The sequence below is a fragment of the Chiloscyllium plagiosum genome, chromosome 29, assembly GCF_004010195.1.
Source record: "Chiloscyllium plagiosum isolate BGI_BamShark_2017 chromosome 29, ASM401019v2, whole genome shotgun sequence".
NCBI lineage: Eukaryota > Metazoa > Chordata > Chondrichthyes > Orectolobiformes > Hemiscylliidae > Chiloscyllium > Chiloscyllium plagiosum.
Genome location: NC_057738.1, coordinates 23,249,335 through 23,271,401, shown reverse-complemented (window position 1 = coordinate 23,271,401; position 22,067 = coordinate 23,249,335). Strand labels below are relative to the sequence as shown.

Below are 22,067 nucleotides of genomic sequence, written 5' to 3'. Positions count from 1 at the left end.
TAGGTTGCCAGGTGTCAACCTCTGTGACATGTTACTGATGGCTTGTACATTGAAGGAATGAAATCCTTTTCTTTTCTAAAGACTGTTCTGTTTTGATAAAACATGCTCAATGTGTTACGTGCACAGTCTATGCCCTGCACCTGGAGGATCCAGTTATGTTGGCAAAGGCTATTGCCTGGGCTCACCTTGCCCCAAATTGCATTGGTAACAGCCTTGTTACATTTCTGGATTCAGGACTGTAAGACTCCACACATGTCCTCTATGGATCCTCAGAAAGATTAATTTTTAAAGAATGATCTCAGCTGTCACCTTTTGATGGGCATTGAGATAGAATGACATCCACCTTTTCAGATCATAGGACTTGCCCCAGCACCAGTTGGCATTGTTCTGTGATAATGTCCTGGGACATCCGCAGGCTCAGAGGATACTGCATCCTGTTCATTCAGAGGAAACAGCATCAAGGATGATGGACCTCAGGCCTTTTATACTTCTTTCCCTTCCCAGGGGAATGTTCAGCTGTAGCTACTGGAGGTAGCTCAGCAGCTAATGGAGGTTGCTGTTGTTCCTGGGTTTGCTGGGAAATCAGTTCCCCCTCCATTTCTGGTAATTCTAGATTCATTGGTCGCATGAACCTGTTTGGGGAATATCAGAAACAGGTCCTTTGTAATAATGAGCAGCCAGCTCAGTTTAGCATACTCCCCTATACAGTGGCACACAGAGGACTCTGACAAGGAGGACCAGGAATACCTTTACTTTGATCTTTGACAGAGGGACCTTATTCTGATATAGACTTGCTACTACTTGTGCTTTGCAGAATTGACAATGATTGATATGTAATGAACAATGTGTGGTCAAGTTTGCTTGTGACCAAGATATGTATTCCACATCATTGAACACTGTTGCATTTCACACTGCTTGTGGGCTGTCAATTGAAATCAAATTGATTAAACAATATTTAGCAGGCAATTAATACACTAAACTATCTCTCTCCTTAATTTCCTAAGACAACTGAAAATGCCATGTTTACAATCTTTACTGCGCAAGTGGCTGATTAGTGCAATTGCCTCTCAGAGACCTTACATCACTCACATGCTCAGACAGAAAGAAAATTTAAAAAAAAACTTCTATCACTCACTCTGGGTGCGATTGCAACCATTTTCCATTTGCCATTCTCATTTCTCGTTAGCATGAGGATGGAAGCCAACGTGGATCAATCTCAGCGAGTGAGGGGCAAGCTCAGCCTGGAAATCAGGACACCCGTCAGAACCTCCACCTTCCTTTCATCCCTGCACTATTGTCCAGCCCATCAATACCAATCTTTGACACATTCCCACAGAACTCTTTCCTTTATGTCTTCAACTGCCAATATGACACTGTGAGCTCTGGCCGAATAGATGTACTGGTCTGACCATGGCCCATTTTCTGCACTGCAGGGATACGGGAGCCATGACCCTGACATTCCCAAGTGGCCGGGGTGACCTTATTCAAGCCGTGGACTGAAATCAGATGCTGCCCTTGCCTTTGCTGGTTTTACATTGGAACCTTGATTATTCGGTATTCGATTAAATGAATTTCGGATTATCCGAACAAGATCGCAAGGTCCCGATGCTTGGCTAACTGTATTCTCCAGCATTTGATTATCTGACATTTAATTAACTGAACGAAATACTCCCTGCCCATGTCCTTTGGATAATCGAGGTTCGTCTGTATTGGTATCCCCTGCAGGCAACACTACTTTGGCCTGGCTGGCAATTATTCCCTTTAGACTTTGAAACACAACTCTTTGGCTAAAATACATGCAATGCGTTTATAGCATTAACTGCTGGAACACATGGTGTAAGTGTGACATTCATGAAGCATGATGCAATATAGCCATATGTCCATCCCTTATCTATTCAATGTTGAAAATCATGAGAAGCCATGTGGCTTGATCTCCATGCTAACAACAAAGTGAGACAGAAGTTTTGGATGTAAGTTTGCTCACTGAGCTGGAAGGTTCATTTCCAGACGTTTCATCACCCTACTAGGTAACATCTTCAGTGGACCTCAGGCAAAGGCAATGCTGATGATTCTGCTTTCTTTTTATATGTTTGGGTTTCTTTGGGTTGATGATGTCATTTCCTGTGGTGAAGTCACTTACTGTTCCTTTTCTCAGGGAGTGGTAGATGGGGTCTACACATCGACCCAAAGAAACCCAAACATATAAATAGAAAGCAGGAATCATCAACAGTGCTTCGCCTGAGGCCCACTGAAGATGTTACCTAGTAGGGTGACGAAACGTCTGGAAATGAACCTTTCAGCTCAGCGAGCAAACCTACATCCAAAACCTCAACCTGAGCTACAAATCTTCTTAAAACTTGCTGAGACAAAAGTACTGTTAACCTTTTAAGCTCTGAATGAGGCCACAAAGTGCAAAAAGTGCAAAGGCATGGATGTTGTGAGCAACCAGGTAGGTGCAGGATGGGTGTGAACTAAGAGAATGAGCAAGCAGCCATGAGAAGCACCTTCATCCAATCTATACAATGGGTGATTGTCACTTTGTGCAAAGTATCCTGACAGCAGTATTACAATGAAAGGTGCCCATGCACTCCAAAGTACAGCACTGAAGTGGAGAAGTGCAATTCTATGTGGGTCAGGGATGTGTCATGAGGATATGTTGAGGCTTATGCATGTCCAATACCAATCTCCATAAGTGGGGATTGCATGCAATCAATGCATATGGAGTGTATCTCAAGATTTGGGGGATTGCTGTTTAAGATAGAATCCCATAGGAGCAAGCAGTGAGCTGGAGCCACCAGATACCCACTCTGACACTTATGTTGGGAATTATTGCCACCTCGATTCTGTCTGGCATGTAAGTAAATATGAAAATGCACATCAATGAGGTGAGCGTAGGTAAAATCGGCATGCAAATAGACATCTCACCACACACCGGCACGATTCTCATGTTGCTGGTTAAAACCTGATTGCCGACTTTTTTTCCGCGATGTGGAGAATCCAATTTTTCTAATCTCTCCCTATTTTCCAAACTGCGCTGGTATTTCCCATATTATTTAGGTGCTGGAAAAATTCTGCCCACTGACTTATTCTCATTTTTATAAATATCCTTTATCGATGTCTATTTTTAATCTTTGTGCCTCTATTTCATCTAATAACTGTTGCAACTTTTACTTACAATTACAATTTGTAATTTTCAATAGTAGTTGAGAAAGAAATGAATCTTTAATGCTGTTTAAAACTGAAATTTTGCCACTGGTTATATTAAATGTGGAACACTCAAAAACCCAAACATTGCTAATTAAGCTTTGTAAACTTGTAGTTCACAAAGCGCTTTGTGGACCCACATGATGTGATTGGGACATAGGCTGAAACATTTTCTGTTTAAAAACCTTTATTGCCAGGGTTTGATGGCCATGTCAGACTTCACCATCTTCATTTAACACACCAGCAATTATCACTCAATATTTCTGCATCAGCTATTACAGTGTATTTGCAGCTTACTAATACTCCATGGCACTGTGCAGTGAGATTCGGAAATCTCTCTTCTGACTCAACACCATTTTGTAATTGAGAGAAACGATCATATTTTGTTGTGGTCAATTTATTAATTTAAAGCAAAATTACTGACTGTTCTATTGCTTACTTTCTTTAGGAAAGTGAATTTTTATTGTCAACAAGATGTGCAGTATTATGGAGCAGGTGGTAGTCCATAAACAACAGGTTATCTCTTACCTTGATCTCCTCGTGGTACATCGGGTGAAGTTAGTGAATGGAATTAAAAACATTGAGTGCATCCTGGATAACCTGCTACATTTGGGATACTTCATGCCAGAGGATATAGAACTTATTCAGCACAGTGCAACACAACATGAAAAGGTACAGTTAGCCTAGAAATTCCACATTATTTGCTGATAATGAATGGCCTGGATTCAGAAATTTATGTAGCCACTAGGTTTGCAGCAAAAGATGTGTAAACCAACTTGATTTACTGTGTATGACAATACTTACACAGTGGTTTAGTGGTGAGCACTGCTGCCTCACAGCGCCAGGGACCCAGGTTCAATTCTAGCCCTGGGTGACTGTCTGTGTGGTGCTTGCATATTCTCCCCATGTCTGCATGGGTTTCCTCCCACACTCCAAAGATGTGCAGGTCAGGTGAACTGGCCATTTAAATTGCCCACAGTGTTAGGTGCATTAGTCAGAGGGAAATGGGTCTGGGTGGGTTACTCTTCCAAGGGTTGGTGTGGACTTATTGGGCCGAAGGGCCTGTTTCTAATGCATCTCCCTAATTATTCCCATCGCATTGAAAAACAAAGTTAGAACCTTAAGCAACTAATAATTTCCTCTCACCGTTAGAGAATGTTACGATCCTTGTGAGACTGATAATGTTTAAAAAGAGATTGACTTTAAGGATCACACAAGATTTCAAGTTTTAAGACTTTTACTACAATAAACTAAAATCAAATTGATTAAACAATATTTAGCAGGCCACTTATACACTGAACTATCTCTCTCCTTAACTTCCCAATACAAATCCCATGTTGCATTTATAGGTTTTACCGTACTCTCCAAAAAATTGCAATCCTTTCAGGAACCACTTTAAAAATACTCACAACAAGTCCACTACTTTCCATTTTGCAAGTTGTAGTGCAAATACCCATTAGAATTTAATCTTCTGTGTTCTGAGAATTCCCAAACCAACTTCAAGTAACAAAGTCCATTCTTCCACCACAGTCCAACATCGGCAGCTGTCCCCCTTCTCGTGACTCATTGTCTCTGATGCCTCAGATCAAGTCAACCCGTGTCTTTAAATCTCAAAGGGCACCATGTTGTCAACATGAGAACGTGTTCACACCAGCATCTTATTTTTATTAGATTCTTATTAGATTCCCTACAGTGTGGAAACAGGCTCTTCAGCCCAACAAGTCCACACCGACCCTCCGAAGAGTAACCCACCCAGACCCATTTCCCTCTGACTAATGCACCTAACCTATGGGCAATTTCGCATGGCCAATTCACCTGACCGGCACATCTTTGGATTGTGGGAGGAAACTGGAGCACCCAGAGGAAACCCACACAGACAATGGGAGAATGTGCAAACTCCACACAGACAGTCGCCCGAGGCTGGAATCGAACCTGGGACCCTGTGCTGTGAGGCAGCAGTGCTAACCACTGAGCCACCGTGCTGCCAACTAACTGAAAACAACCTTTTACATCTGCTGTACACAGTAGCTGTGGTTTTCATGTCTCTATCTTTGCAGGACTCACTTTCTCTGTTCAGCAGTTCAGAGTCAATTAGTCTGTCAGCAGTGGATGTTAACTTTGCTTTCACTGGATTTCACCGAAGGCCTATGGAAGCCACGTTATTGCCATGCAAAACTAATGGGCCACCGATCCTATCCATTGTTCCATTTTACTTTGAATTAAGGCAACATTTTTAAAATAACCATCTTAGAAGAATTTGCATTCATAATACACAAATAAGAAAAATTATTATTATCATAGATGAAATAAGTCCACAGAGGCCGGTATCCCATCACGAAGTCACACTTTATTTATGCATAGAGAGTCCTTGACTCTGATCCAGCCACCTCAGCCAGCTCTCAGAATGAACAGGATGTCTGAAACTCCTGTTTAAAACTGGCAGGCAGGGCCCCACTGATTGGACAAGGTTAACAGCCCCAATAAGGGAACTCATATTCTATGAGGTCCACCTGGCTGACCTCTTTGTAATCACTGCGCTAGAAATAATTTTTCTACAATGTTATCAAAATATAACCTTGCACTCACCTTGTCACCTATATATACAGTGTAGGCAAGATTTTCTCTCTTATCACATTTCACTATTAAACGGTCTGTCAGTGCAACATCACCAAGCTAAACCTATCAAACCCAATCTCATGTGACAATTAAGATTTAAAGTTTACTGTGTATTGGTCTTGAAATTCCATCTTTCCAGTAAATGAGCATTTACTTTACGACCAGCTTCACTTGTCTGACGCCCATCAATGCAAATCTCCTTTCTCGTTCCATATAGTTTGCATAGGTTTTCTAAGTCCCAGATTGGAAAATGGTATACTTGGCTTGTTTTGATATTTTGTCATCAGGGTATTGACCTTTCAATGTAATCCTTGAATCACCCTGTTCAGGTTATAAAACCTTATGTATATTCTCTGCTACATCTCGAATTTATTTTAATGTCCAGAACAAGTGCCAACTAGCCACACATTGAAATTGCCTTCATGTTGAAATGCTGGATCACTTTTATCTTGAAGTGTGTTCTGTTGATTTAAACTTTCAGCATTCTTTCCCAAGAGACACAAATTTAGCACCACATCCATTTGTGCAATTAGTTCTCTACATTTTTGTTGGATATTATAAGCTGTTTTGTGGCTTTAAGAACTTTGCTAAGATTATGGAAGTGGTCAGTCAAAAAATCCAGGTACTCCAGTTAGTTCACGAGTTCTTTTAATTTTTAAAAATCTTTTGCCTCCTCATTCAGCACAAGCATTATCCAATTGTTTTTGGCAAGTGATGATTTGATTATTCTTAATTTTTCAACTTACATTCAAGAAAATGTTTCTTTCCTTACAGCTCAATGGTATCATTACTGGTTACAGTTGTCCCATTCTGTTCTAAAGCTGTGTCCCCTTTGTTCTATCATTAGTTTTTAGTATTGTTTCTATCTAATTTATCATGTATTGCTTCATTTCAGTCTACATGTTTAATTTCAAACAATTTTCATCCCCAGATCCTTTTAACTCTTTTTTTTTGTCTATATGATGTTCTAAATGTCCTTTAACTCAAAGCTTCTGATTCCTTAGAAACATCTTTAGTTGAAGCAATGAGTTCCACACCAAGTTTATGGAAAATCACAGAGCTCCAATACATCATTTACTTTCTCTTGTATATTTTCAGTTATAACAACTTCACAGGGCCTTTCTGAAATCACAAGTGATGGTGACACCTTATATCCAGTGAAGTCATTTGATAATAGAGAATCTACATTTTAACTCGATAAGAGACGACTTAATAGGTCATTTGCACTCAATCTGAACAACTGCAATAGTGGAAATTAAACTACTTTTTAAATTGACTACAATAAACTGATTAAAGTACTTTCATTAATGCCCTGTAATAATTCATTTTAAGTGATGAATTTGCTCAATGGAAATTCTGTCACTCTTCACCATTAGCAATTGAACTGACTCCATATTTCTTAGAAATTGCTTGCCTGCTCCCTGAACAAAAGCAGGGTCATTTTGCTTTTGAATTCAAAAACTCCTAATTTTCTATGTTTTAATTTATTCCAATGGTAAATGCATTCAAAATTACCATGTTTGTTACAATCATCTTTCTACTATACAGAGGTTTCTGAAGTCATGCTTAAAAGTCTTTCCTTTTAAACTTTTAACAGGGTGGCTTCACATGTCTGCTTGTCAAATAAAATTACCATGTTCATCTCCTTACAAAAACACATTCTCTAGATTGTTTTCTAACTATTTTTAATACTCATTTCTACTATTTTCCTCAGTGGAACTGCAATCTTGCTCACCATCAGACTTCACATCCCTCTAGTTTCTGTGGGTGACTGCAAGCAAAGTCTTCCTGCAAACCATTTAAAAGCAAAATACTACAGATTCTGGAAATCTGAAACAAACACAGAGAATGCTGGAGAACCTTATTAGGTCTTGCAGAATCTGAGGACAGAGAAACAGAGATTACGTTTAAGTCTAATATGACTCTTGCAAATCATATGAAACAATTCATAATCAACCACATGGCATCTGCCTTCATTTTAGCAACTTTACTGTCTTCCAAGAAGGACCTTATTCTTAGAGAGATGCTGTTGAATTTGTTTTTAATCATGTGACAAAAATGGCATATTAGTTGTTAAGTACAAGCTTAATGTTCTGTGATGAACATTGTGGGCAGACCCAACAAATTTTTAACTGTAATGGAGGTTGAGGGTGATCTGAACATAATAAACAGGAGTATATGCAAGTCATTCAACCATTTGAGCCTGTTTCCTAATCTAATAAGATCACAACGGATCTTCTATCTCAGCTTACCTTCCTACATAAACCTCATGACCACCCGATCCAAACATCTATCAATCTCTGAATAAACTCAATGTCAGAGCATCCAAAGTTGTCTGTGGTAGGAAGTTCCAATCGTTTAGAATCCTTTGAATTGGTTGAAATTTGAATGAAGAAATTCCTCATTTGATTCCTAAAAGGCTGACAAGGGTGTCTATGAAGGAAATTTGTGTTGAATTTGATGTTTTTTCTCTTCCCATTGTGGGTAACAAAGCAAATCACTTTTCAGGGGTTAAAACCCTTAATAAATTGAGGCAGCATGTCGAATCAGAAAAAGATGAACCAAGTCAAACTTTTTCCATCCAATATTCTTTAAATAAAAATCCAGGTTCGCAAAACATTGAACATTATTTCGGCAAAAGGAGAAGAATGTGCGGAATTCTTTCTATACATCCTGAACTGTGCCAAAGAGATTTACTCAGATTTTCATCCTTGGTTAAGAGAAATTCATTACTCCCCTTCAGAGCGCCTGATGAATAAACCAGTGCTGATTACAGATGCTGGTGAGTATTTCATTAATGCATTTATCTCCCAGATTACTCAAACAATTATTGAGATTTAATTCAATGATGCTCAAATACAGTACCACACTATAAAACCATTAAATACAGGAGCAGAATTAGGCCATTCAACCCATCAAGTCTGCTCCATCACTTCATCATGGATGGTTTTGTTGGCAACAGACTATTTATTGCTGTGATTGTTAGGACCTTGGTGCAGCTGACAGCCATTACTCCACTATTTCATAGAATCATAGAAACAGGTCCTTGAGCCCAACACTGACCCTCCAAAGAGTAACCCACCCAGACCCATTCCCCTCCCCTACTATCCTATAATTTTACCCCTAACTAATGCATCTAACCTACACACCCCTGAACACTATGGACAATTTAGCATGGCCAATTCACCTAACCTGCATATCTTTGGAGGACTCGGAGAAAACCCACGCAGACATGGGGAGACTGTCTGTGTGGAGTTTGCACAGTCTCCCGAGGCTGGGCCCCTGGCGCTGTGAAGCAGTAGTGTTAACTACTAAGCCACCATACCACCCTCATGATGAGATAGTTATCAATCCTGTAAGCATCTGTGATACTTTGCTGTTGAGGCGCAATACACACACTCTCCATCACTGACACATCATGACAGTATTGTGTGCAATTTACAAGATACAATACAGAAACTCTCCAAAGATACTTTGATAGCATCTCCTTTCTCTCCAAGAGTAGAAAAATGGCAGTTCCAATAGTCAATGTCCTGATTTAGGCACAACTCAACTTTTTAAAATTATTTTTGGATCATTATTCTGAACGCTCCTACCTACACTGAACCACAGGCACCTTCACCACAGGGACTGCAGCCGTTCACAAAGACGACCCACTGCCAATTACAGGCAACCAACAAATGCAACCTTTCAGTGACATCCATAACCCAAAACAAAAAACAGATTAGAAGATAGAAGTAAATGGAAGCAATAATTAATTCACAAATGTGTTGAGCATTCTACTCACTGATTTTTAACAGTCTGCATTCTTGCTACTGCAAGTCTCCTCTGTCTCACTCAATGTTTACTTTACTCAAGGTACTTTACTCAATGTTTGCTACCCTCTGCAAAGACAGGAGAAATTATCAAGGATAGCACCTTCCTGGGAAAATATATCTGAATATTTCACATTCTTGCTGAACACCATAAGAATGTAATCCATTCAGCTCTTTGCATTTGTTACACTATTCAATAGTTAATCAGATTATAGTTAATCAGTATCTTAGCTCCACATCACCAAAGTTTGTGCTATAACCCTGAATAACTTTGCCAATCATAGAGTCATAGAGATGTACAGCATGGAAACAGACCCTTCGGTCCAACCTGTCCATGCCGACCAGATATCCCAACCCAATGTAGTCCCACCTCCCAGCACCCGGCTCATATCCCTCCAAACCCTTCTTATTCATATATCCATCCAAATGCCTCTTAAACATTGCAATTGTACCAGCCTCCACCACTCCCTCTGGCAGCTCATTCCATACACGTACCACCCTCTGTGAGAAAAAGTTGCCCCGTAGGTCTCTTTTATATCTTTCCCCTAGGAAGGAGACCAGAATTGCACGCAATATTCCAACAGTGGCCTAACCAATGTCCTCTACAGCTGCAACATGAATTGCAGTTTTCAAGTGTTGAATGGGTTTTGAAAGATAGTGTTTCAGATTTGGACTATCCTTTGTGCAAAGAGGTGATTCCAAAAATATATCAAAATGCCTTAGCTCAAATTTTATGGTTATGCCTCAACATTTCAGACTCCACCTTATTGACTCTATCAACTTCTTTAATCATTTAAAAATCTAATTTACTCCAGCTTCTAAATTCAAGGGAAATACAGGCCAGGTCATTGCTATCAGCCCACTTATAGTTTACCATTTTTAGGTCCAGTATAATTTTGGCATGTCTGTGCTTTATCATCTTCACAGCCGAGGTACTGTTCCCAGAACTGAATCAATTAGAGCATGATTAAAGTGTCATTTTCATTGTCAATCATCTGTTTTTAACACATAAATGGATATTTTATCACACTGTGATCCCTTACATGAAGCCAATCACTGGCATAACAATAACACAAATAATGAAATCCCCAGAACAATCAAAGAAAACCTTATATGAAAATGTAACAGAATTACTGAGCTTTTATTAACCTGATCAAGCTGTGCAATTATTGTTAGCAATTTGAGTTCAGTTTTTTTAGGAGACCTGTCATCTCAGTAGATTTCAGCAAAAGATATCAATATACACAGCTTTGGATTTGTGTATTTCTTTTTTCCAACGATCAAGAAGATTTTATTTCTAAGTTCAAGGGAATATCATGATGGGGCATGGTCTGGGGCATATGTTACTCCTGGAAGTAGTGATCTTGGAAATGGGTGCCATATGTCCTTAATTATGAACCCTTCCTGTCTCCAGTAAAATTAAGTTTGAGGTGGAAAAGCTCCTACTCCACCACAAATTAAGGGCCTAGAGAGCCTCAGCCTGGCTTTACTGGGATTTACCCAGCCGTAGGCCAGTCTATCACCATGTGGAGATCCTGATAACTGCCATCTTGTGGTCATCTGAGGTGGAGCAGTGTCTCTTGGTCAAAGGCAATCAGCTCTTGCTGGGAGACACCCCCTGCACCCTTCTTTCCATGATCCCCAACCCAAGAAATCACCTCATCCACTAAATCCACATTGCTTATCTTTTATCTGGAGACAGTTGCTCAGTGGTCAGCACTGCTACCTCACAGCTCCTGGGAATGGGGTTCAATTCCAACCTTTTGGAAACTACCTGCATGGAGTTTGCACTTTCTCCCTGTGTCTGCATGAGTTTCCGCCAGGTGGTCTGGCTTTTTTTATTCATTCACAGGCTGAGAGCATCACTGGCCAGGCACCCCTAATTGTCCAGAGGGCAGTTAAGAGTCAATCACCTTGCTGTGGGTCTGGAATCATATGTAGGCACAACAAAATAAGGATGGCAGTTTCCTTCCCTCAAGGACATTAGTGAACCAGATGGGTTTTTCCGACAATCAACATGGATTCATGGTCATCATTAGATTCATAATGCCGGATATTTTTATTGAATTCAAATTTTACCATCTGCCATGGTGGGATTCAAGCCCGGGTCTCCAGAATGTTATCTGGATCTCTGGATCAACAGTCCAGCAATAACACCACTGGGCCATTGCCTCCAACCATCCAAAGATGTGTAGGTTACATAGATTGGCCTTAGTAAATTGCCCCATAGTGTCCAGGGATGTACAGGCTAGGTGGATTAGCCATGGGAAATGTGGGGTTATGGGATTGGGGTGGGGTGTGTCTGAGTGAGATGCTCGTCATAGGGTTGGTGCAGACATGATAAGCGAAATGGCCTCTACATGCACTGTAGGTATTCTGTGATTTTACTTCATAATCCTGGAACTCTGGGTGTGCCAACAGTTGTAGCCATCTCCCTGATGGCTGGTGAGTACCAGAGCTTGCAGTCTTTGATTAGCCAACAGCTAATGGGTGAGTTCCTCATTCCCAGAATCTTGATTCCAGGGGAAGGTCTACTAGTAGTTTCTCTAATGGCGCATGGTTTGATGGGTCTTCACTGTTAGATGTCTTGCTGGTTTGCCAACTAGCCAATGAGAATGCCTCAACAAGACCCTGTAGAAAGTACTGACAAAAAAAAGCCTTTCCACAATTAGAACATTGATAATATGTTCGTGACAAAATTGTACTGTGTTTGTCTTTCAGTTTGCCAATATGCTGAAAAGCTCAGAGTCGAAATGCAAAGAGATACAAGGTTCACGTTGTCATATGCCCAAAAGGAAGATACCCTATTTGAAGATATGTACACAGATACTCTCATGGAATTAGTTAATTCAACAAATGAGATCCTAGGAAGCATTTCCTACTTGGAGGATTTGTTCAGTGACACTGGAATTATCAATGAGGATGCAGAGACAGTGTTTGTAACTGGTGATGCTGGGGTTGGCAAGACCATACTGCTCCAGAGATTTCAAAACCTGTGGTCCAAAGGAGAGTTGTGTACTGGTGTTAAATTCTTGTTCAAATTTAGATGCCGAATGTTTAATAGTTTTAGAAAGGAAGATAAGATTTGTCTCAGAAATCTACTGTTCAAATACAACTGTTACCCTGACAAAGACCCTGATGAGATATTTAGTTACATCCAACAACACCCAGACTCTGTCCTCTTCACACTGGATGGGTTTGATGAAATTAACGTTGACTGTCATCTTAATGATATCCCTATAATCTCTTCACCCTTTGACCCTTTACATCCTGTTGCCCTGTTAATGAGCCTTCTTCATGGTAAGTTATTAAAAGGTTCCAAAAAATTATTGACAGCAAGAACTGGCACAGAGCTACCATTGAGAATGGTGAAAAAGAGAGTGACACTAAAGGGCTTTTCCAAGGACTATTTACTGCAATATTCAAAGAAGTTCTTCAAAAATGAGACCCAGCGAAGTTTGGTTTTAGCCCAGCTGGAGACAAACCCCCACCTGAGCAATTTATGTTCAGTGCCATTGTTTTGTTGGATTATATTTAAATGTTATGATTGTTCGCAGTCCAATTGTAGTCCCCAGTGGTTATCACATTCTGTTATACTGACTGATATTTACCTGGTAATGATTGAAGTCTTCCTCAACCATTCTTCTCAGGCCAATCCAAACAAGAAGAGTGCACGAAGCCGGGTAAACCTGTTTAGAACCAAAAAGGAAATCCTCATGCGAATTGGTAAGCTAGCTCTAAAAGGCATTGAAAATAGAAATTTTGCATTCAGTCAGGGGACAGTCACAGCAGCAAATATTTCAGAAGAAGATTTACAGCTGGGCTTCATCAAAACTGTTGGCCATTATAATGGACTTGGGAACCAATCAACATATGAATATATTCACATAACACTTCAGTCGTTTTTTACTGCATTTTTATTAGTTCTAGATGATGAGATCTGTCCATCTGACTTTCTTGCACTCTTCAAGAATAATAATGTACCAAAACTGTCAAACGACAAGGTAAGTGATTCAGTTTTAGCATTCTTGAGCCCTACAAAGTATTCCTCGACACATATCCTCAAGCCTTTCAGCAAACATCTGCAATTTACCATGCTGTTCCTCTGTGGCTTGCTGTCGAATAGCAACACTGATCTGTTGCTAAACCTCGCATCTCCAGCGACCATTAAGAGAAAGCAATCAGTGCTGGCATCTTACTTGTCCAACTGCATGAAGACATACTTGAAAAAGCTTCCTCGCTTGCGCCTTGAAGACGGCTGTAAGGTTCATGTGCTACCACGTTTTGTATGGCTGATAAGGTACATATTCGAAATGCAGAATGGAGCAACAGCCAAACTGGCAGCCAAAGGGATCTGTGCTGATTACATAAAGCTGAACTACTGCAATGTTTCTTCTGTAGACTGCGGTGCCCTTGCCTTTATTTTGCATCACATCCGAACACCCCTTGCACTGGAGATGGACAATAACAACATCAATGATTATGGGTTGAAGAAAATGGTCTCCTGTTTCAGTCATCTCACAGTCCTCAGGTAAGCTTTATATCCAGATTATGGTACTTTCTGTAACCATTACATGGAATTGAGATGTTTTTTTCAATAACACTTAGGATGTTAGAATTCACCCTTGCCATACAATAGTGGTCTTAATTTTAAGATGCTAACCTTGGCTTCTGTTGATGGTGTTCTTATCTCAAAGTCACAGGTTCAAGCTAGACTCTTTCACCAGCTGAGCTAGACTAACAATTTGTTACAGTGGAAATGCCACTTAGTCAGAAGTACCACCTTTCAGATAAGACATTAAACCAGTTCTGGCCTATATGCCTCTTGTCATGATTGTAAATAAATCCAACTCAAAGACGGTGGTATTATTTCAAATAAAGTCCTAACCAATTTTTATTGATCATCAAAAGATAATATCGAAGGCCATTCAGTCACTGTGCCTCTGGCGATGCTTTGACATAACTATCCAATTAATTCTACTCCCTTGCATTTTCCCTATGGCCCGGCATTTATCCTACATGCTTTCAATGTTACTATTGAATCAATTTTCACCATCTTTTCATGCGATGTCCCTGCTCCTACCCTTTCTTCCACTGGAAACAGTTTCTTGTTAATTACTCCATCAAAACCGTTCGTGGTCAAGTTTCTTTTTAATCTTCTGTGCTTTATGAAGGACAACCTGAGCTATTCCAATTTCCCCCACAATAACTGCAGTCCTTCATCCTTGTTGGCATTCGTGACAACCTCGATGAAGGGTGATGCTTAGAATTCAAAAACATGGTTTAATCCAAGATCCTATAAAGATTCAGCACAAACGCCTTGCCCTTGTATACTATTCCTTCCCCTATTAATAATGTCAAAGATTCTGCTTGATCCTTTTCCTTTAAAAGAATGGCCTTCTCATTGTGTCCTGTACTCAGCAACAATTTGGATACTCATGCCTCCTGGACACTCTGCTGCTGAACTTCCTCTAACATTGTAGCATTCAGTTTATACTGTTTCTGTTCATTCTTCCCACTTTCCATTTCTCTGGGCAAAATTTTATCCATTATGTGTTATCCAATAATATCCATTACACTAACAAAGATAGGATTTATACCATTAATGGTAGGGCCCTGGGTAGTGTTGTAGAACAGAGACACCTAGGGATTCAGGTATATAGTTCATCACAAGTAGACAGGTTAGTTAAAACGTTGTTTAGCATGCTTGCATTCATTGCTCAGACCTTTGAGTACAGGAGTTGGGATATCATGTTGCCATTGTAGAGGACATGTGTGAATCCTTTTCTAGAACACTGTGTGCAGTTCTGGCTGCCCTGTTATAGGAAGGATTTAATTAAACTGGAGAGGGTTCAGAAAAAACTTACTCTGATGTTGCCAGGAATGGAGTGTTTGAGATATAAAAATAGACTGGAAAGGCTGGGACATTTTTCACTGGAGCATAGGAGGTTGAGGGGTGACCTTACTGAGGTTTATAAAATCATGAGGGGCATAAATAATGACAAGGGTGAGTTCCCTAAGATGGGGTGTTCAAAACTAGGGCGTATTTATATAAGGTGAGAAGAGAAAGATTTAAAAAGGACGAGGGGCAATCTTTTTATTTACACAGAGTGGTTTGTGTGTGGAATGAACTACCAGAGAAAGTGATTGTTGCAGGTCCAGTTACCAATATTTAGAACACGTTTGGATAAGGTTATGAATAGGAAAGGTTTGGAGGGATAAAGACCAAGAACAGGCAGATGGGACTAGCTTAGTCTGGGGACATGGTCAGCATGGACTGGTTGGACCGAAGGGTCTGTTTCCATGATGTATGATTCTCTAAAACTCTAATCATCAGTCTTTATTATTCGCTATATTGAGTTATATATCAGCTTGGGAATTATACTCTGTATACTCAAACTAAGATAAAATATACTTCTAAAATGTTTTTGCTCATGCAATATTATTAAATAGTTTTTCTGGGTGATTTAAGTTGTATTTTGATTTCTTAAAGACATCTATGGGATGAGTGTTTTTAAAAATTTACGGGATGAGGGTGTCACTGGCTAGACCAGCATTTATTGCCCTTCCTAAATAGCCCAAAGGGCAGTTAAGAGTTAGTCATGTTGCTATGGGTCTGGAGTCACATGTAGGTCAGACCAGGTTAGGACATCAATTTTCTTCCCTAAAGGACATGAGTGAAGCAGATGGTTTTTTTTCCTGACAATGGTGTTGTGGTCATCATTAAATTCTGAATTCCAGATATTTACTGAACTCCAGATTCCACCATCTGTCATAGCAGGATTTGAACTAAGGTCCCCAGAACATTACCTCGGTCCCTGGATTAATTATCCAGCAATAACACCAGGAGATCATCAGCTTCCCACTTTGTCAGTATTGAAAGATTCCTTAAAGCAGGAGCTGGCGCCATGACAGCAGGGTCCTTAAATGGCATTTTGCAATTACTAGCCAATGAAGAGACTGCCACCAGGACTGAGGCCTGATAGAGCACGGCAGATTTGCTGGGCTATGCATACAGCTGGCAGTTTTCACAGTAGCATGACTAGTGGAGGCCACAAATGAGACAGCAGCATGTGAAAGGAAGGGCTCAATGCACCCTCAAAGATCAGACAAGTTCTGTTCAGCAAGTATTGGGCACATGCATAAACCAATGGCATGGCCTTTGCCACTCAGCAGGGGTCAGCATTGTTGGAAGGGTCCTCTCTTAGAGTCATGAAACAGTCATAAAACCAAACGCCACCAAACCGATCCCTGGAAACCCACTGTGAGTTTGCTCGAGTTAAGCCTGGCAGTCTCCCCATGTAATAGTGGGTCCTTCTGATGAGGGCAAAGTGTAGATAGGGTGAGAAATTAATCAGATATTTAACTGACTTGACTGGTCACACTCCTGACCTTCCCACTGCTGGTACTATAGCATGGAGATGGGAAGATATCGGGCTTTCATCCTCATGGTTTCCCGTGCCGTATTACTCGTCCTCTTCCTCCCTAGTCCATCACCATAACACTGGCAAAATTCAGCTTTGCTCCTAAAGTTACTCATGAAATAGCATCTTTAATTGAAACCACAGTTAATGACAAATTAGTCCACATCTGACATACCTTTTTTAATGAAACAGGTTGAGTGTAAATCAGATCACAGACCAAGGAGTTCACATCTTGGTAGAAGAACTCAAAAAGCATCAGAAGATCAGATCACTCGGGTGAGAACATATGACCATAGTATGCCTAGGGTCTATGGTCCAATGTTTCTTTAACGTAGATTGTGTCTTTGCTCTCTTGTTTTTGCTATGCTTCTTCCAACATCTGCTCACATGCTGATATGTTCACATGCTGCATTCTGTGGCTTGGATGCAAGACAAAGGACTCCATTTTTTTCAAATGAAAGGCTAAACCAAGACCTTCTTTGATTTCTCAGTTGGTCTGAAAAGATTCCATAATCATATTTCTCAAAGAAAAACAGAGGAGATCTTCACTGTGTCCAGACTGATAGTTAGCTCCCAGCTCACATCACTACAGTAGCCTTATCACTGTTGCTTGTAGGAGCCAACTGTGTGTAAATTGGCTGCCACATTTGCTCCATTGCAGGAATCCTGCAATGTATTGCAATTCATTTTGGGATGTTCTGACATTATGAAAGCCGGTATATCAATAAAAGCTTGCTTCAACAAAGGGGCCAGACAGGTAGATTATATGGAAACATCCCATCTACTAGCTCATGCCTTAGAAACCAAATTAATGGGAAATAAGTGTAAGCTAAACTGAAAGAGAAAAAAAATGCAATGGTTCACCTATTGATTGATGAGTGTTAACCTGCACTGGGATGTGAACAAGATCTTTGCATAATGAGAGCTGATGGTTTGAGAGGTCAGATTTACAATCACCTGGACAGGAAGTAGTCATTCATTCACATGTGAATGAAATTTCTTGCTGAAATTCATACATTTGGGGTACTCTACCTTTGTAAGAAATCAATTCCCGTAAAGTCAGTGGGATGAACTTCAAGGGGCTCCTCTACTGGGTGGGTAATTCACAATACACACAGCATGGTGGGGTGTGCAAGTTAGAAATCAATTCTTTATAAGCTGCTTGTGAACTTATACTGAGAAAGCTTTCCCTCCCCATCTCATCGCACCACCCCTGATCTCAGTTGATCTTCAATCCTTCCCTCAATCTTCAATGATGGCCATTTAGTTTATATCACTGATTGGAGCTCCTGCTTCATCAACATTTTGTTCTAGAGTCATAGAGATGTACAGCATGGAAGCAGGCCCTTCAATCCAACTCGTCTATGCAGATCAGATATCCTAACCTAATCTAGTCCCATTTGCCAGGACTTGGTCCCATCCCTCTAAACCCTTTCTATTTATATATCCATCAAGTTACCTTTTAAATGTTGTAATTGTACTAGACTCCATCACTTCCTCTGGCAGTTCCTTTCCTTACACTCACCACCCTCTGCATGAAAATGTTGCCCCTCAGGTGCCTTTTAAATCTTTCCCCTCTCACCTCAAATGTTTGACCTCTAATTTTGGACTCCCCTACTCTGGGAAAAGGACCTTGGCTATTTATCCTATCCATACCCCTTGTGATTTTATAAACCTCTATTGATTCACCCCATCAGCCTCTGACACTCGAAGGAAAACAGCCTCAGCCTATTCCGCCTCTCCCTATAGCTCAAACCCTCTAAACCTGGCAACATCCTTGTAAATCTTTTCTGCACCATTTCAACTTTCATACCATCTTTCTTATAGCAGGCAGACCAGAATTGAATGCAGTATTCCAAAAGTGGCCTAACCAATGTCACGTCAGCCGCAAAATGTCCTTCAAAATTTTATACTCAATGCACTGACCAATAAAGGCAAGCATGGTTGAATAGTATTTCACAAAATGGGCTTTGTTTTTACACCACATTGATGCCTCTGACTGCATCTGCATGTTAGGGAAGTAAGCCCCCTAGTGTTCAGCAATGGATGCAGCTTTTAGGAGACAGCATTTGACTATTCTGAGACACAACAATAATTAAATGTTTGGGGGAAAAAAAATCAGTGAATTTGAACTTGGGACAGATTATGGCAATCTTTGGAAGAACTGAACAGAGGTTAGAAAGACAATTCATCATGCAAAGGGAATATCAGCACATGAACTGTCAGGCAGAGTCAGAGAGGCCAAATCGAGGACTGAGGGACTTCAGCTACGTGTCGAGATGGGTTGGGGCTGTTCTTGAGAGCAGAGAAAATTACAGGAAGATTGAGTAAACATGTACAAAACACTGGCTTTGATTGAGGGAACAAAGAGAAACATGTTTCCACTACAGCAACCAGGTGATAAAATGCTCAAATACTGTGCAAAATTACTGAGGGGAGATGAGGATACAGGTTTGATGATCTGAAATGAATCCCCGAAAGGGTGGTAAAAGCAGATTGAATGGTAGCTTTCAAAAGAAATTCGATAAATATACTGGAAGGGAAAAGAGCTATGGAAAAGTCATAGAGTCATATAGGTTTACAGCATACAGAAAAGCTCATTGCGTCTGCGTCAGTTAAAAATAACCAGCTAACTGTTTTAAATCCACTTTCCATCACTTGGCCAATAGCCTTTGTGCCGCAAATGCATGTCTAAATATTTCTTCAATGTTATGAGGTTTCTGCCTCCACCACCCCCACCATCAGTGAGTTCCAGATTCCCATCACCCTCTGGGTGAAAAAGTTTTTCCTTACATCACTAAATCTTCTTAATTTAACTTAAATCATCCTATCTACCCAACCTCTGCCCCTCAACTTTATACATCTCAATTATATCCCCTCTCAATCCCTTCTGCTCAAAGGAAAGCAGTCCCAGTCTATTCAATCTCTCTTAATAACTGAAACTCTCCAGCACAGGCAACAATAGAAGATTGGGATTAATCGCTCATTCATGAGCAGCACGATGGACCAAATGGCTTCTTTCAACACTGTAATATCTCATGGTTTTATGACATCACTGGAATCACTTGAGAAAATATTAGCTACACCAGTTAGAGATGGGGATTGTAGAGTGTGTCTGGGTGGATGAACTAATGGGCTGAATGGCTTTTGTGACCACAATTACCTCAGTCTTTTCTTTGTTTAAAATTGGTTTTTGAATGGCTGATATCCATGCCACTAACTCTATTTCAGACTTTATAAGAATTATATTAGTGATGTTGGCGCAAGGGATGTTGCTGAACTGATTGAAGCTTGCTCCAGTCTTGTCAATTTAAGGTGAGTCACGCTATTGTGGTTAAAAAAACTGTTACTCCTCATAAGAGTACACTTCCAAAGAACCACTTCCTTTTTCATATGATGTTATCTTCAAATAGGATGGGAGAAAACATGATCACCCATGAAGGAGGAACTTGCTTAGCTAAAGCAATCCAAAAAAGTAAAACCATTGAAGACATTGGGTAAGTTGGATAGCAGACTACCCAGGAGGGTTGGGAGGTTTGCAGGTGCAGAGTGTTGGAGAAGAAATAGTTCAAAATGGGTTAATGTTGGAGATTGCATTAAGCTCTACCAAACCTAATAATGTCATACAGTCTCAAGTGGACAAATCAGGAGGACGGCATTGGATCTCAGAGTGCATAGACCTATCATCACACTCTCCCAGCAGCCTTAGTGACAATCTCTAACTAACTCACATCAACCAATAAACTATATCTTGTTAGGCAAAATTTCCTCCTTCACTAATAGTTCTTTGTCCAATACTGCAATCCAAAAAGCCTTTATACCCAAACCTAAGGAGGGATGGGAGCAGCATCCTTCTATTACAAGTACCAGATGTAGGAGCTAAAGTACATACTGACTCAAAGATGCCAAAAATATTATTACCCTTTGGTGCCACTTGATCTAACATATTGGAAAAACATAACAGGGATCTCCCCTGAGATTTATCCAATAGAAACTCCCGATAAAAGAAATCTATGAAAAGCAAGGGATTAAAACTCATAATTATGATTTTAATTAGTATGGCACAGTTCTACGAAATTTGACATATCTTGATTGGCCAATTTATAAAGAAATCAAATGTATTTCTTTGATAATTGGCTTTGACAGCTCATTATTTTTTCATTCATGGAAACTCAATAAAAAGAGAAACCACAGACACAAAGTCATATTCTACTGTTTGTTTCTTCAGTTTTGTGTTTCAAAGCTAATATTTGCAATCCTGAAATTAACTTGACAGAAAATAATTTACAGAAGTAGAAATTAATTGGCAGGATTGGAAAATACACTGAGATACTAATGGAAGATTAGTTGAATTTTCAGATTTATGATCTATTTAAACAAGAGATTATGGGAATAAAATGTTTTCTCGTCTGTCTCTTTTTCTTTCCCTGTATGCATCTTGCACATGTTCAGCACCATCCTGTGAGTCAGAGAATAAGAACGAGAGAGAACAAAATTAACCTTGACATTCCTTCTGATGAGTCACTCTTTTATTTCACAGTGTTAGGGTAGCTGGTTAATCTTTTCCTTCATTATCAGCTCACTGTAAAAAGGATTTGATGTAACAGAAAAGCTGGCCAGCTGAAGAGCAGATTGTGAGAATGTTCGTGTTCACCAAGACAAGATCAGAGCCTTGTAAATTAGAATTAGACTCAGTACAGGTCAATATTCGCCTGGCTTTGTGGTAGAACTCTTGCCTTTGAATTCAAAGGTTCAAGTTCTGCTCTGGAGACTTGAGCACAATAATCCAAGCTGACAGCTAGGAAATTGTTATTGATGGCACTGGCTGAAGAACCATATTCAATTTTCGTTGGCAAGTGCAAATCAGTCACCATATTTGCCACTTTAACATTTTAATGATGACTGCTGTTCAGAAAATTATTCATCCTCTGCTAAATATTTTGGGAGATCTTGAGAATATAAAAGGTAGGTCCCTGTTTCTTAACCATAAATACAAAACAATTATATT

General features: G+C 40.0%; 2 protein-coding genes across 3 annotated transcripts in view; one reads left to right on the top strand and one right to left on the bottom strand.

Moving 5' to 3' along the window:
- Nucleotides 1–13,276, bottom strand: part of LOC122564433 (cystathionine gamma-lyase-like) — a 107,110-nt gene extending 93,834 nt beyond the window's left edge. For both annotated transcript variants that reach the window (XM_043719280.1, XM_043719281.1), the window contains exon 1: nucleotides 13,247–13,276. In XM_043719280.1, coding sequence (XP_043575215.1) covers nucleotides 13,247–13,276 — 30 coding nt within the window. The remainder of the gene's footprint in view (nucleotides 1–13,246) is intronic.
- The window catches only part of LOC122564432 (nucleotide-binding oligomerization domain-containing protein 1-like), a 33,854-nt gene continuing 15,451 nt past the window's right edge, over nucleotides 3,665–22,067 (top strand). Inside the window, exons 1-6 of the mRNA XM_043719279.1 lie at nucleotides 3,665–3,876; nucleotides 8,428–8,602; nucleotides 12,357–14,166; nucleotides 17,252–17,335; nucleotides 20,291–20,374; nucleotides 20,473–20,556. Coding sequence (XP_043575214.1) covers nucleotides 3,679–3,876; nucleotides 8,428–8,602; nucleotides 12,357–14,166; nucleotides 17,252–17,335; nucleotides 20,291–20,374; nucleotides 20,473–20,556 — 2,435 coding nt within the window. The 5' untranslated portion in view covers nucleotides 3,665–3,678. The remainder of the gene's footprint in view (nucleotides 3,877–8,427; nucleotides 8,603–12,356; nucleotides 14,167–17,251; nucleotides 17,336–20,290; nucleotides 20,375–20,472; nucleotides 20,557–22,067) is intronic.